General features: G+C 44.4%; 1 protein-coding gene across 4 annotated transcripts in view; it reads left to right on the top strand.

The window, feature by feature from the left end:
* efcab11 (EF-hand calcium binding domain 11) overlaps nucleotides 1-11587 on the top strand; it is an 84505-nt gene extending 72918 nt beyond the window's left edge. For 3 of the 4 annotated variants that reach the window (XM_041847064.1, XM_041847065.1, XM_041847063.1), the window contains one exon: nucleotides 9575-11587. In XM_041847064.1, the coding sequence (XP_041702998.1) occupies nucleotides 9575-9656 (82 nt within the window). In that variant the 3' untranslated portion in view covers nucleotides 9657-11587. The remainder of the gene's footprint in view (nucleotides 1-9574) is intronic. The other variant, XR_005995275.1, reaches the window with a different exon arrangement.
* The last annotated feature ends 5651 nt before the right edge of the window (nucleotides 11588-17238 follow it).

The raw sequence follows: 17238 nt of genomic DNA, 5'->3' as shown, positions 1-17238 counted from the left end.
CTAAATACTTTTTTCCCCCACTGTATATAGAGGGAAAAAAGTATTTGATCCCCTGCTGATTTTGTACATTAGCCCACTGACAAAGAAATGATCAGTCTATAATTTTAATGGTAGGTTTATTTGAACAGTGTGAGACAGAATAACGACAAAACATTTTTATAAATTGATTTGCATTTTAATGAGGGAAATAAGTATTTGACCCACTCGCAATCAGAAAGATTTCTGGCTCCCAGGTGTCTTTTATACAGGTAACGAGCTGAGATTAGGAGCACACTGTTAAAGGGAGTGGTCCTAATCTCAGCTCGTTACCTGTATAAAAGACACCTGTCCACAGAAGCAATCAATCAATCAGATTCCAAACTCTCCACCATGGCCAAGACCAAAGAGCTCTCCAAGGATGTCAGGGACAAGATTGTAGACCTACACAAGGCTGGAATGGGCTACAAGACCATCGCCAAGCAGCTTGGTGAGAAGGTGACAACAGTTGGTGCAATTATTCGCAAATGTAAGAAACACAAAGAACTGTCAATCTCCCTCGGCCTGGGGCTCCATGCAAGATCTCACCTCGTGGAGTTGCAATGATCATGAGAACGGTGAGGAATCAGCCCAGAACTACACGGGAGGATCTAGTCAATGATCTCAAGGCAGCTGGGACCATAGTCACCAAGAAAACAATTGGTAACACACTACGCCGTGAAGGACTGAAATCCTGCAGCTCCCGCAAGGTCCCCCTGCTCAAGAAATCACATATACAGGCCCGTCTGAAGTTTGCCAATGAACATCTGAATGATTCAGAGGAGAACTGGGTGAAAGTGTTGTGGTCAGATGAGACCAAAATGGAGCTCTTTGGTATCAACTCAACTCGCCGTGTTTGGAGGAGGAGGAATGCTGCCTATGACCCCAAGAACACCATCCCCACCGGTGGAAACATTATGCTTTGGTGGAAACATTATACTTTGGGGGTGTTTTTCTGCTAAGGGGACAGGACAACTTCACCGCATCAAAGGGACGATGGACGGGGCCATGTACCGTCAAATCTTGGGTGAGAACCTCCTTCCCTCAGCCAGGGCATTGAAAATGGGTCGTGGATGGGTATTCCAGCATGACAATGACCCAAAACACACGGCCAAGGCAACAAAGGAGTGCCTCAAGAAGAAGCACATTAAGGTCCTGGAGTGGCCTAGCCAGTCTCCAGACCTTAATCCCATAGAACATCTGTGGAGGGAGCTGAAGGTTCGAGTTGCCAAATGTCAGCCTCGAAACCTTAATGACTTGGAGAAGATCTGCAAAGAGGAGTGGAACAAAATCCCTCCTGAGATGTGTGCAAACCTGGTGGCCAACTACAAGGGTTTTGCCACCAAGTACTAAGTCATGTTTTGCAGAGGGGTGAAATACTTATTTCCCTCATTAAAATGCAAATCAATGTATACAATTTTTGGCATGCGTTTTTCTGGATTTTTTTTGTTGTTATTCTGTCTTTTACTGTTCAAATAAACCTACCATTAAAATTATAGACTGATAATTTCTTCGTCAGTGGGCAAACGTACAAAATCAGCAGGGGATCAAATACTTTTTTCCCTCACTGTACATATCCTTTAAAAAAATATATATTTCCCTTTATTACTTTCCAACCCCACCATCCCCTCCCTAATTGGAGTAAACTAGTGAACAACAATGCTTAGGCCTCTACTTCATGCTTATACATACTATATACATTTTATGGACACAGTCACTAATTATATTTTGTTTGTTTTTACTCCTGAACTTCCTCCGATCATTTTCATGATGTCCATCTGGTTTGCTTCTATATGCCATATCTTTCTAATTGTGCTCTTTCACAAAAGCTCACAATATATAACCTATATACTTATTATGGACACAGCATGTCTTACACTAGTTATCTTGTTGTTATTAGTTGTTGTTATTAGTCCCATCCTTCAGCTCCATTCAACACCTCCCATCTATCTCTTAACACCATCCATATTGGATTTCTATTTGCCATATATTTTTCAACTGCACTGTGATCTTTTACAAAAGTTCTGAACCTTTCTATTCTCATTGTTTCTACAGTTTGTGAATTGAAAATAAATATCTTTGCTAAAAGTATTATTATATTATTGATCGATTGACTATGACTTTTCAGATCACCCAGTAGTGCTATATGCAGGGTCAGCTCCATGCAAATATTGCAATCCTTCAGCCATTCCTGGACCTGTGTCCAGAAACAAGCTACAAATGGACAGTACCAAAACAAATGATCTAATGATTCTGTCTCTTCACAGCCAAATCTGCAGAGCTGGGAAGATTGTATCCCCCATACAAATAACATTCTATTGGAAGCAATAATTTTATATCAACTTTAAATAGAAAAATTATAAGTTTTTAATCCGGCGTCGTTTTGCGTATCAGTTCATAAACACTATGCTATGGAATCGGTACGTCAAAAATCTCTTCCCAACTATTTTGCAATCTATATGGGCCTGCAGGACTTGCTTTTTGGAGTGTGGTGTCAAAAAAGCAGAGCATCTCTTTATTACGGACAGACCTCTCCCCATCTTTACAACCATTGAATCTATGTTTTGTCCATGACAGTTTACAATCTAAGGTAACACCAAGTCATTTCGTGTCCAACTTGTTCAACAGCCACACCATTCATTACCAGATTCAGCTTAGGTCTAGAACTTAGGGAATGATTTGTACCAAATACAATGCTCTTAGTTTTAGAGATGTTCAGGACCAGTTTATTACTGGCCACCCATTCCAAAACAGACTGCAACTGTTTGTTAAGGGTTTCAGTGACTTCATTAGCTGTGGTTGCTGATGCGTACATGGATGAATCATCAGCATACATGGACACACATGCTTTGTTTAATGCCAGTAGCAGTTCTTTGGTAAAAATAGAAAAGAGTAGAGGGCCTAGAGAGCTGCCCTGCGGTACACCACACTTCACATGTTTGACATTAGCGAAGCTTCCATTAAAGAAAACCCTCTGAGTTCTATTAGATAGATAGCTCTGAATCCACGATATGGCAGAGGTTGAAAAGCCATAACACATACGTTTTCTCAACAACCGATTAGGGTCAATAATGTCAAAGGCTGCACTGAAATCTAATAGTACAGCTCCCACAATCTTCTTCTTATCAATTTCTTTCAACCAATCATCAGTCATTTGTGTCAGTGCAGTACATGTTGAGTGCCCTTCTCTATAAGCATGCTGAAAGTCTGTTGTTAATTTGTTTACAGAGAAGTAGCATTGTATTTGGTCAAACACCATTTTTTCCAAGCAAGCTGATAGGTCTGCTGTTAGAACCAGTAAAGGCCGCTTTACCACTCTTGGGTAGCTGAATGACTTTGGCTTCCCTCCAGGCCTGAGGACAAATACTTTCCTCTAGGCTCAGATTAAAGATATGACAGATATGAGTGGCTATAGAGTCAGCTACCATCCTCAGTAGCTGTCAATGCCAGGAGGGTTGTCATTGTTGATTGATAAAAATAATTTCCCCACCTCTCCCACACTAACTTTACAAAATTCAAACTTGCAATGCTTTTCTTTCATAATTTTTTTATGCATGAGTATGATGGCTCACTGTTCGTTGTTGGCATTTCCTGCCTAAGTTTGCCCACTTTGCCAATGAAATAATCATTAAAATAATTGGCAACATCAAATGGTTTTGTGATGAATAAGCCATCTGATTCGATGAAAGATGGAGTTGTATTTGTCTTTCTGCCCATAATTTCATTTAAAGTACTCAAGTTTTTTTTCCATCATTCTTTATATCATTGATCTTGGCTTCATAATACAGTTTCTGCTTCTTTTTGTTGAGTTTAGTCACATAATTTCTCAATTTGCAGTAAGTCAGCCAGTCAGATGTGCAGCCAGACTTATTATCCACTCCTTTTGCCCCATCTCTTTCAACCATACAGTTTTTCAATTCCGCATCAATCCATGGAGCCTTAACAGTTCTAGCAGTCAGTTTCTTAACATGTGCATGTTTATCAATAATTGGAAGAATCAATTTCATAAATTCATCAAATGCAGTGTCTGGATGCTCCTTATTAATCACATCAAACCAACAAATATTTTTAACATCATCCACATGAAAGTCATAGCAAAATCTTTTGTATGATCTCTTATACACTATTTTAGGCCCAGCTTTTGGAACGTTGGCTTTCCTGGATATAGCCACAATTTGACTTTGGTGCAGGTCATGTTGTTTGTCACATTACCGTCTCTGGTAAACACACACTATATCAATTAAAATCAATGTTTATTTGTCACATGTACAGGATACATAAGGTATAAACGGTACAGTGAAATGGTTACTTGCATAGTGGAGTCTTTTGTTTACAATGAACCATAATCCCAACTCATAACGTTACTATCCAGCATGAATCTACAGGTAGCTAAAGCTAACCAACTAGGTTCAATGTTAGCTAGCTAGCTAACATTAGGCTATAACTATCAATGCAAATGGCTCTGAGATACGAATAATATTACTACATAGATCATACACGTAACGTTAGCTAGCGAGCCAGCCAGCCAGCTAACGTTAGATAGCTATCTAACAGTACGCTAAACTTGCAATGAATTTGACTTTCTGACAAAATTAGAAATGTATAATATCTGAAAATGTAGCTAGCTAGACTCTCTTACCCATGGATGAACGCTTCTCCCTCTCTGTCACGGATGCCATGGTTGCCCTTAGTTTGAAGATGTAATCCGGAGACAGGTGTTTTTGCAGTTCTTTGTGATATCTTTTTAAAAAAGCCGCGTTAGAAAGGATTAACTTTAACTAGCGTACTACATGCCAGACCAATCCAAACGTATCTTTTGGCATGTCCAGCCCATCCATTATCTCAGCCAAACATGGCTAGCGGGAAGTTTCCTGTCTTTTTCCGTGGCTAAACCAACTAGGTTCGTAATTTTATTTATTTATTCGTATTTACAGATGGCATACAAGTTTGTTATTAAGGCACATGAAAGTTCACATGTTCCAGAAGGCATTTCTGCCAAAAACACATTTTGATAAATTATAAATGTTTACGTTCAAATGCCTCTCCTGTGAAGTAGTGACGCGCGACATACACCTAGTTTCCTGAAAGGAGTCACACATTTCTGGGATCTTTTATTTCAGCTCATGGGATCAACACTTTACATGTTGCGTTTATATTTTTGTTCAGTGTAATTGAAAGCATATACTTTACCATTCACGTTGTAACTTTCCAATGCGCAACAATTCTTAATGCAATCTAGGCAAAACACTTTTGGAAAGCAGTTTTGGCCTTTGTTAAGAAGGCCTCTCCTACAATTGTGCGTGTGGCATTGTTTTAAAAATGCATTTACAACCGGAGTTCCAAGCATGGTTTATGGGCAGCTGCGCAATAGAGCTCTTAAATAATAATAATAATAATATGCCATTTAGCAGATGCTTTTATCCAAAGCGACTTACAGTCATGTGTGCATAAATGTTTACGTATTGGTGGTCCCGGGGATCGAACCCACTACCCTGGCGTTACAAGCGCCATGCTCTACCAATTGAGCTACAGAGGACCACCCAAAGGGGGCAATGGCGTCTTAAAAGGGCAATGATATACTTTGTTATATTATAGAACCCCCCCATTAATAATTAATAATAATAACAATCAGGATGTTGTGATAAATGCAGATCCAATTGGGTAACTGCAGGGGAGGGTTGGTAGGGTTGAAAAATAAAAATATATAATAATACTTTTAATATATGTTTTATCAATATGTTATTGGGCTCATCTCTGGAGGTGGAAATTATATTTTAGATCAGGGCTCTCCAACCCTGTTCCTAGAAATCTACCATCCTGTAGGTTTTCACACCAACCCTAATCTACCACACCTGATTATACATAATTTGCTGGTTGATTATCTGAACCAGGTTAGTTACAACTGGGGTTGCCATTTAGCAGACGCTTTTATCCAAAGCGACTTACAGTCATGCGTGCATACATTTTTGTGTATGGGTGGTCCCGGGGATCGAACCCACTACCTTGCCGTTACAAGCGCCGTGCTCTACCAGCTGAACATAGGGGTTTAAAGGGTGTGTGTGTGTGTGTGTGTGTGTGTGTGTTTGTGTCTCAGTCACCAGATCTCAACCCATTTGAACACGCCTGAGGCAGCATTTTCCACCACCAGCAACAAAACACCAAATCATGGAAGAATGGTGTCGCATCCCTCCAATAGAGTTCCAGACACTTGTAGAGTATATGCCAAGGTGCATTGAAGCTGTTCTGGCTCGTGGTGGCCCAACGCCCTATTAAGACACTTTATTTAGGTGCTTTTCCTTTATTTTGGCAGTTACCTGTATATGTGATTGACTGACTTGGTTCGAACCCTGGGCTCCTGCATGCCATAAGACTGTGTGTGTTGTGATGCACAGACGGAAACTGGGGCAGATGCTCTCATGAGAGGCATCAATATCCCGATTGGGGTTCCACACACACACACACAGCTGCCACACACTGATAATGTAATTAGGTATGAATGGATCCATCTGGTGTAACCAGTTGTAATGGACTGAATGAACAGTCAACTGCTGAGCAGTCTATCTTTCGCTCTATTTTTCCTTTGTAGTCAGTGTTGGACCACTGGAGCCGCTCTATTCAACATTGACAGAGTTGAAGCTATGTTTTTTTTGACATGCTCTCTTTTTACACACATGGTGTATGTGCTTTGTGTGCATGATCAGTGTGTGTCTTTAGAGCAGGGATAGGCAACTCCACTCCCCGGGGACCTGACTGGTGTCACATGTTTGCCCCAGCCCCAGCTAACACACCTGACTCCAATAATCAACTAATCACGATCTTTAGTTTAAAATGCAATTAGTTTGATCCGCTGTGTTTGCTAGGGATGTGGGAAAAGTGTGACACCACTCCGGCCCCGACGACTGGAGTTGCCCATCCCTGTTTTAGAGCAATGACTATACTGTGATTAATGCCCCACTGGCCCCTGGGAGTTGCTGTCTTTCCCCCCTTGTGGAGGCTGACTGCAGTGAGTGAGTGAGACATATTCAGCCCGGCCCACAGGCCCAGGTTCATACCACTTAGAGCAGGGATAGTATCAAGCTGATGTCCTCCAGGAGCTACGCTACAGTGTCTGTCAGGTGGGTCTCCTCTCTCCTCTCCCTCTGGCACTTAGTTGATCACTTAATGTCACTGATTGGCTAGGGAGTTCACTCCCCTGGTTTCTCAGTACTACAACACTAATTAAAAGGAGAGTATGAAAAGCAGCAGACTCTGTTGCCCTCTAGGAGTTGAGTTTCACACCTCTTTCTCTCACTCTCTCCAACTCTCCCTCCCCATCCCACTCTTTCACCACATTTATCTCTCCCCCCCCCCGCCTCTCTCTCGCTCTCTCTCTCTCTATCCTTCCAACTCTCCCTGTTTCCCCCTCTCCATCCAGCCCTCTCTCTCTCCTCCCTTCTCTTTCCATCCCCTCTCGCTGACCCACTATCAGTCTCTGTGTATGACAGCCTGAGCAGTAATGGTAATTTCATAGCTGTCACCACAACACGGTTACAAGAACGGTCAGTGTCAGGCCTTAATTAGACTGTCAACACACACATACACACGTAAACACACACTCGCCACTCCAAATGTCTGATTATACACACACTAATCACGTCCTAATGGTACGTTCTTGATTATGGTCGTAGCTTCTGTCAGTTCAAGTCTCGCTGTATAAGTGGTTTGATTCATTGACACTAACACACTCATGCCCACACTCATACACACACACTCATACCCACACACACACAAGCAGCACGCAGGCATTAAGTCATGATCCTCTCTCGTCTTCCATCTAATGCTACATAAAGTGGGCTCTTAGTGTTGTTACTCAGGCTCACTCATCATCTTTGTCTGTCCCCTTTTTGGTATTCTCTTTCCCTCCCTGCCTCTTCTCTTTCCATCTCAATCTCTCTCTCTTGCTGTCTTTCCATATCGCTTTCTCTCTTTCCTTCTCTCGCTCTTTGTCACTTTTTCTTATCATCTTTCTTGCTCTCCTACACGGATTCAGATAGTCTTTACTAAACCATAGTAGACAGTTCTAGACACTCTTAGCAGAGCTTAGAGGGCTTGAGGGAAATGAGTGGGTGAAGTGAGGTGTAGTGAGGTGTAGTATCGCAGCGTTTCCAAAAACTTGGTTCCTGGAGACCCCAAGTGGTGCACGTTTAGTTTTCTGCCCTAGCTCTACACAGCGGATTAAACTAATGAACTCCTCACTAATCCGCTGTGTAGTGTAGTGCTAGGGGGAAAAGCTAAATGTGCACCCCCTGGGGTCCCCAGGACCGAGTTTGGGAAACCCTGTAGTAGCAGAGTAGTTGTTGCAGGTGTACAGTAGGGCCACCAGGTAAAGAGGTATTTCAGAAGATGATCCAGCAGGTGCGGTGGAGTTGGTAGAGCATGGCGCTTGCAACGCCAGGGTGGTGGGTTCGTTTCCTACGGGGGGCCAGTATGAAAATGTATGCACTCACTAACTGTAAGTGGCTCTGGATAAGAGCGTCTGCTAAATGACTAAAATGTAAAAATGTAAATGGAGGACAGGGTTTTGTTTGTTTACCCTCCACTACATCCCTGGTGGTGGGAGGGTGCGGAGGAGCGATACATGGGCTGTGAATGGGGGTCTCACACTATCTAACCACCTTCTACAATACAGATAGACCCCCTGAAAATAGATCCCTAATTGGATCCTCACAGTGCTCTCATTTAGAGCCCCCGTTAGAGCGCTGGTTAGTAGGCCGAGACGAGGAGACACGGGAAGGAGGAGGAAGTGTGATTTTCCACTGGCTGGCTATGTAATGTTGCTCTAATTCTCCTCCCTGTTGATCCTCATCTCCACAGAGCTGATGTGTTTACACGCACACTCTGCATAGCCAAGGAATGGGGAGATCACACAGACAGAGAGGGAGAGAAGGTGTGTGTGGCAGAGAGATGTGGAGGAGAGAGAGAGCCAGGGAGGGGGTGAGAGATGGGAAGAAAGAGAAATAGAGAGTCAGGTCCATTGTACTGTAATTTCTCCATTGACATGATTCAATTTACTGTGGCGACTTCTTCATACACTGGCTCTGGAGTGGAGTGACTCATCCTCTAGTGTGATAGCGTGTGTATGTTTGTGTGTGTTGGTGCTCATGCAGTTGTGTGTGTGTGTGTGTGTGTGTGTGTGTGTGTGTGTGTGTGTGTGTGTGTGTGTGTGTGTACTGTGCGTGTGTGTTTCAATATGTTTGTAGAACTGCTATTGTATGGATATAGAACAGAGTAATAGAGCCATTGTAAAGCACTGGCAGCCTGTGGTGCTAGGAGCCAGTGTGCCAGAGCTTGGCTGTACCGTGGCCGACTAGCTGTGCTCTCCAGGGATAGATAATACAAACCAGCTGTGGACAACTGGCTGCTTCTTACCACAGAGATGTATGCTTCTTCTCCTCTCTTCTGTTCTCTTCTCTCCTCCCCTCCTTCTGTCCTCCTTTCTCCCCTCATCTCCTCTCCCATCTCTTCCCTTCCCCTCTCCTCTCCTTTTCTCCTTTAACTGTGTTATTTGTCTCTCTTACAGGCTGGCAGATCAGGATAGTGACGGCCATGTGAGCTTCAGAGACTTTGAGTGTGTCATCAGCTATGGACAGGCCAACAGCTAACTGAGAGTGGACACTCCCTTCCTCTCTCCTCCCTCTCTCTTCCCTGGACTGGACAGCTTCGTTCTGGCCAACATCTAAGAAAAATCAGGCTTGGATCCACAGTGAGGGAAACTATGGAACAACTTGTGCAGGAGGCATTTTGGAGCCCACTGTTGACGTGCTTCTGGCCCACCTCTGCTACTTTGACAGAGAACCAGTGACCCAGCCAGCTCTCTCTCCCTATTTCCCCTCTCCTTTCTCTCTCTCTCTAAACCCCATTAAGCAGGTCCCGTCCAATAATTCCCCACTCTCCCAAATGCACTTTCACCTGAGAAAGAGCGAGCGAGAGGGGGAGTGAGAGAGATAGAGAGAAGAGAAGGGATGAAGGGGTAGGTTGCATCCAAATTGAATATTACCCCTGGTAGTAATAAGATTGGATTTTTAATCAGGCAGGGCTCCAGGACGGCCCTAGCTGCGCCTGTATAGTGTATTATAAAGCCCCGGTGAACAGGGTCAAATTCATTAGTGCACAAAGTAGTAAAACGCTTTGCAATGGAACATGAAAACAAGTGCTTCTTATTTGACATGTTCAGGTAGTCCCTCCCTGTTTCAGTCCATTTGGTGCCTGATGAACAGGACCCAGGGCTGCTGCTCCAGAGGGGATTGGCCAGCGCTCCTCTTGTTCCTGCCGATTACAGGACTGTAAATACAATGTTTGTGTTTGGGAGAGATTTACGACGATGGCACTCCCGTCTGAATAAAGATTCATTTGTTTTTGTAATCAAAGTACCCGAGTATTGGATCTGAGCGACGTAGAGAGACGCAAGTGCACACACGGCATACAAATGCATACACACACACACACACACACACACACACAGTCAAAAGCTTACATGCACACTCATATAAACACGCATACATTGTTGTATAAACGCAAACAGTCTCGCACACTTGTATACGCACACACTCTCAAATCTCTCTCACACACACACACACACACACACACTGAGACTGACACACTCAATTACTCTCTCTTGCTCTCACACATTTGTTTGTCTCTTGTATCTATCAGAGAGGACTCAGGGGGCTGCGAATAAGGAAATGCACTTGAAGGGAAATATAATCAAGCAGTTGTTTAATCAAATACAGTAATTGTCTAATCCAGCCGCCGTCTCATCTTGAGGAAGCAGCGGTAGCAGCATCCGATACGTACTGGGACAATACACTCTAATCCACTCTCTTACTGGATTAAACCAATCCTCCCATTCATTCTACACAACATCGGTGTACGGAGAAAGAGGGAGCGAGGACGGAGAGAGGGAGGGGGATCAAGAGAAGCTATGAGGTAGAGAAGGAGAAAGGAACTGATACAGAGACATGAACGGAGAGATAGGGGAAAGCTTGGAAAAGATGGAGAGAAACACGGGAGAGAGGAACAGATATAGCTACAGAAATGGGGAGAAATTGAGAAAGAGGCAGAGATGATAGCAGAGGTTGTCCAGTAGCAGAGGTTTGGCATGGGTGGGAGGCAGCGAAGGATGCATGCTGCTCCATTGTGCTGCTGTTGCAGGACACTGACTTGGCTGAAACCACAGCGCACACAGGCTCTGTCTGGCTGATTTAGGTGTCCTTGTATCTTTTTATTTGGCCATTCCTCACACTCTCTTTCCATCCATCCCTGTCTCCTCCTGTCTTCTGCCCATGCCAACCCACTGTTGGAGAAACTGGTGCTTTGTGCGGTGTTTTCCGTGCTTTTCCCATCCAACAGAACCTGTTAGCCTAGCCACCATCAACTAAACAGCAGGCCAAACACATTTCAGCTGGGCTCTCAAGGCCAGGGAGGTGGCGCTCTAAAGTGGGACAAATGTGGTTGCATATGTGACAGTATTTTGCTGTGTGACCTGGAGTTTTATTTTTGCGACAAGAAATACAATAAAAAATAAAGGAGTAGTGGTGTCTATTCAGCATTAAGGGGGGGCAGGTAGCTGACTAGTCGTGGCTATTCAGCAGCTTGATGATATTCTTGGCCTTCCTGTGACACCTGGTGTTGTAGGTGTCCTGGAGGGCAGGCAGTGTGCACCCAATGGTGCGTTCGGCTGAGCGTAGCACCCTCTGTAGTGCCTTGTGGTCAGCGGTGGTAGAGTTGCCATACCAGGCTGTAATGCCGCCCAACAGTATGCTCTCGATGGTGCTCCTGTAGAACACTGTGAGGGCCCTCGGGGACAGGCCGAACTTCTTCAGCCTCCTGAGGTTACAGAGTTGCTGTTGTACCTTCACCACGGTGTCCGTGTGGTTTGAACATTTCAGCTCCTCGGAGATGTGTACGCTGAGGAACTAAGTTTTTGACCGTTTTGCTGACGTTGAAGGAGAGGTTGTTTACCTGGCACCACAGAGTGTCTACCTCCTCCCTGTAGGCCGTCTCATCGTTGTGTCGTGTCGTCAGCGAACTTGATGATGGAGTTGGAACTGTGTGAGGCTACGCAGTCGTGGGTATACAGGGAGTACAGGAGGGGACTGAGGATGCACCCTTGTGGGGACCCCGTGTTGGGGATCAGTGTGGAGGAGGTAATGTTGCCTACCTTCACCACCTGTGGGCGGCCCGTCAGGAAGTCTAGGGAGGAGTTCAGTCCCGGGGCTGTGAGCTTTGTGTTGAGCTTAGAGGGCACTATGGTATCACATATGCATTCCTCTTGTCCAGGTGGGTGAGGGCAGTGTGCAGTGCAATTGTGATTGCGTCTTCAGTGCATCTGTTGGGGCGGTAGGTGAATTGGAGCGGGTTGAGTGTGTCGGGGAGGGAAGAGGTGATGTAGTCTTTGATTAGCCTCTCGAAGCACTTCATGATGACGGAAGTGAGTGCTACGGGTTGTTAGTCATTCAGTTCAGTTACTTTCCCTTTCTTGGGCACGCGGACGTTGTTGTCCGCTACGTGACTGGCTTTTTTTTTGTTATCCGTGATCGTTAGAAGCCCCTGCCACATACGCCTCGTATCCGACCCACTGAATGCTCCTACACTTTGTCCCTATACCTGTGTCTTGCCATTTTCTGCGTAGGTCATATTTGTACTGTTTAACCATTGTCACGCCCTGGCTCTGGGGACTCTTAAATGTTGAGCCAGGGTGTGTAGTGTCTATGTTTTGTTTTCTATGTGTTTCTTTCTAGATCGTTTATTTCTATGTTGGCCAGGGTGGTTCCCAATTAGAGACAGCTGTGGCTCGTTGTCTCTGATTGGGAACCATACTTAGGCAGCCTGTTTTGCACTTGTCATTTGTGGGATCTTGTTCCGGAGAGGTTTGTGTTTTGTTAACCATAGGACTTCACGTATCGTTTTGTTGTTTTGTGTTATTGTGTAGTACTCATTAAAAGATGTACGCATATCGCGCTGCGCCTTGGTCTGCTTCTTACGACGATCGTGACAACCATACAATTGTCCCCGGTCACCTTGCCATGTTTTTAAGTAGTGTCTCTCTCCTTCAGTTTCCAGAGGCTGCCATCAATCAACGGTTTTTGATTCGGATAAGTTTTGAAAGACACCATCGGTATCACATCGTCTATGCATTTTTTATGAATCCGGTGACTGATTCATAAAAAAAATGCATAGATGATGTGATGCATCCGGTGACTGAGTCGGTGTATTTATTGATGTTATCCCCAGAGGCGACCCCGAACATATTCCAGTCCACATTATTAAAACGGCCTTGGAGTATGGATTCAGCCAAGGGAGTGGGCTCACTCACAATTTTGCCTAAGAACACAGCCATGAATAAAGAATGGTACCAACACATCCTCCGAGAGCAACTTCTCCCAACCATCCAAGAACAGTTTGGTGACGAACAATGCCTTTTCCAGCATGATGGAGCACCTTGCCATATGGCAAAAGTGATAACTTTGGCTCGGGGAACAAAACATTGACATTTTGGGTCCATGGCCAGGAAACTCCCCAGACCTTAATCCCATTGAGAACTTGTGGTTAATCCTCAAGAGGCGGGTGGACAAACAAAAACCCACAAATTCTGACAAACTCCAAGCATTGATTATGCAAGAATGGGCTGCCATCAGTCAAGGTGTGGCCCAGAAGTTAATTGACAGCATGCCAGGGCGGATTGCAGAGGTCTTGAAAAAGAAGGGTCAACACTGCAAATATTGACTCTTTGCATAAACTTCATGTAATTGTCAATAAAAGCCTTTGGCACTTATGGAATGCTTGTAATTATACTTCAGTATACCATAGTAACATCTGACAAAAATATCTAAAAACACTGAAGCAGCATACTTTGTGAAGACCAATACTTGTGTCATTCTCAAAACCTTTGACCACGACTGTACACTAATTATACATTATAATATATGTTATAGTAGTGTCTATGGAGCCTCCCACTTTCTTGTTGCGGCTCTATTTCCATTTGATTCTCTTCCCAGCCCATGTTCCCTTCCTACCTACAGTATCCATAGTCACACTGCTATTGCTGCCGTAAAACCACATGCTCTAAATAAAACTCAGTCCGATGAGTCAGCATGTTGGGCTAACACGACAGAGCCACGCCACAGAGAGGGAGGGAGAAAAGACATGGCTGTATGCTAATTGGCTGATTGACTCAAGCGCATGGCTCTGATTGGTCATAATTCCTGTGTGTGTGTGTGTACAACACAGTAAGCTATGCAATGTCCCTGGAGGTGTTGAGAAGTTGGGATGAATCAGCAGTTTGACCCGCTTGCACTTGACCCAAGCTGCACTCTCTCTACATACACATACACACTTAGAGGGAGGTGAACAGTACACACAAAATACACATATGAATACTCTCAAGAACTAACACAATACACACACTTTACTTTTTCCCTTTTAAACACACACAGAAAACTACTCTCAGACACTCATACATGCACACTAACAATGTACTGTACAGAAATATTCTCAGTTCATAACACACACATACTCTCTCACACTTGTATTGTGTGTTGTTGCAGTGTTCCTCTCTATAGGGCCCCTAAATGGAGCCATCACTCCTGTCTGTCAGTGGTGTACCCTACCATCCATGTACTCCTCTCATTCGCTCCCTCCCTCCATCCGAATGTAAATGAGGCCTGGGAGAGGAGCGGCGCAAGGGACAATGAGGATGGGAGAGGGGGTGGGAGAAGGAGAGAACAGGGGAGAGGACGAGCTCTCATTAATCAGCTGTGGCAGATACAAATGAGGGACCTTGCTCTCTCTACCTGCTAGCTGCTGCAGTGTCACTGCTACACTCTTGTGCTCCCTCTCTGCCCTCCTCTCTACATATTCCCTGCTACATAGGTTGCGTCCCAAATGGCACCCTATTCTTTATACAGTATAATGCCGCACTACTTATGACCAGAGCCCTATAGTCCCTGGTCAAAAGTAGTGCACTATATTGTCATTAGGGTGCAATATGGGATGCAGCCAGTGTCACTGTTATTCTCAACCTCTTTCTCTCTCTACCTGTATCTGCCCTAGCGGCTAGCTGCTACACAGTGTCACTGCTACCCTCTGTTCTCTCCCTGCAACAGTCGTCCATCTGACGAGAGAGGGAGGGAGTGTTCCATTCCTTCTGTTAACTCCCTCAGTCTCACAGTGTTCTGTGAGGCATGCAGGTACAAGAAAATATGATTTACCTGTCTAACCAGACTCAATTCCATTCTCCACTGACTCACCTGTTGAGGGTAAAGTGTGGATCACTCTATCTCTATGTCACAACCTCACACTGTGACTGAAGTTATTTGATCAGGGGGATTTTATTCTGCCGATAGAGGATGACGTTAGGAAACAAAATACTACCTACTGTACATACTAAATCTTTGGCCAAAAATAACAGGTTTTCATATGATGTGTTAAAGAACTTCAAGACCACCATGAAAAGGTTAGTATGTTGCCTCTTGTCTCCCTCTTTGGCTGCGTTTACATGGGCAGCCAAATTCTGATTGTTTTTTTCACTAATTGATCTCTGAAAAATATCTGATGTGAAAAGATCTGATGTGGTTGGTCAAAATACCAATTAGTGGAAAAACTATCAGAATTTGGCTGCCTGTGTAAATGCAGCCTATGAGGATCTCAACCCAACCCCACTGCAGCACTGACTCATGAGTGTCCAGTGCACACTGCTGGATCCACAGCTAGTCTCAGGAGCGCTGATAGATGTGGCCAAACATCTGGGAAACCTGAAGTTCAGAGTCTGGGAAAAGATGTAGATTGTAAAATACAGTAAGTGAGATGGATTAAGATGTTAATATTAATGTTGAGTTAACTGAAAGGTAGTTCATTATTGTGACAAGCATTTTTCATAAAACAGTTTCTTTGCCCCTGTGATTCTTGACCCAACACCGCACATGCCTGTCTCTCTGTCCGATGATCTGACCAGTGTGAGACGCTTAGGCCACAGGCAACCCAGAGCGTTATATATGTTCTATGCATATGTTCTGGACTCTGAGGGGTTCAGCTCAGGGAAGCACAGCTGGAAGGCGGAGGTGGGGGACCACCTTCGCTGGAGTTGGTCAATTGCAACTGAAATTTGACCTCTTGACCTAACCTCTCCGAAAGACACACATACAGTGGGGAGAACAAGTATTTGATACACTGCCGATTTTGCAGGTTTTCCTACTTACAAAGCATGTAGAGGTCTGTAATTTTTATCATAGGTACACTTCAACTGTGAGAGACGGAATCTAAAACAAAAATCCAGAAAATCACATTGTATGATTTTTAAGTAATTCATTTGCATTTTATTGCATCACATAAGTATTTGATCACCTACCAACCAGCAAGAATTCCGGCTCTCACAGACCTGTTAGTTTTTCTTTAAGAAGCCCTCCTTTTCTCCACTCATTACCTGTATTAACTGCACCTGTTTGAACTCATTACCTGTATAAAAGACACCTGTCCACACACTCAATCAAACAGACTCCAACCTCTCCACAATGGCCAAGACCAGAGAGCTGTGTAAGGACATCAGGGATAAAATTGTAGACCTGCACAAGGCTGGGATGGGCTACAGGACAATAGGCAAGCAGCTTGGTGAGAAGGCAACAACTGTTGGCGCAATTATTAGAAAATGGAAGAAGTTCAAGATGACGGTCAATCACCCTCGGTCTGGGGCTCCATGCAAGATCTCACCTCGTGGGGCATCAATGATCATGAGGAAGGTGAGGAATCAGCCCAGAACTACACGGCAGGACCTGGTCAATGACCTGAAGAGAGCTGGGACCACAGTCTCAAAGAAAACCATTAGTAACACACTACGCCGTCATGGATTAAAATCCTGCAGCGCACGCAAGGTCCCCCTGCTCAAGCCAGCGCATGTCCAGGCCCGTCTGAAGTTTGCCAATGACCATCTGGATGATCCAAAGGAGGAATGGGAGAAGGTCATGTGGTCTGATGAGACAAAAATATAGCTTTTTGGTCTAAACTCCACTCGCCGTGTTTGGAGGAATAAGAAGGATGAGTACAACCCCAAGAACACCATCCCAACCGTGAAGCATGGAGGAGGAAACATCATTCTTTGGGGATGCTTTTCTGCAAAGGGGACAGGACGACTGCACCGTATTGAGGGGAGGATGGATGGGGCCATGTATCGTGAGATCTTGGCCAACAACC

The sequence above is a fragment of the Coregonus clupeaformis genome, chromosome 25 (assembly GCF_020615455.1).
Source record: "Coregonus clupeaformis isolate EN_2021a chromosome 25, ASM2061545v1, whole genome shotgun sequence".
NCBI classification, from domain to species: Eukaryota; Metazoa; Chordata; class Actinopteri; order Salmoniformes; family Salmonidae; genus Coregonus; species Coregonus clupeaformis.
Note: the sequence above shows the minus strand (reverse complement) of the source record. Positions and strands in the feature narration are given on the sequence as shown.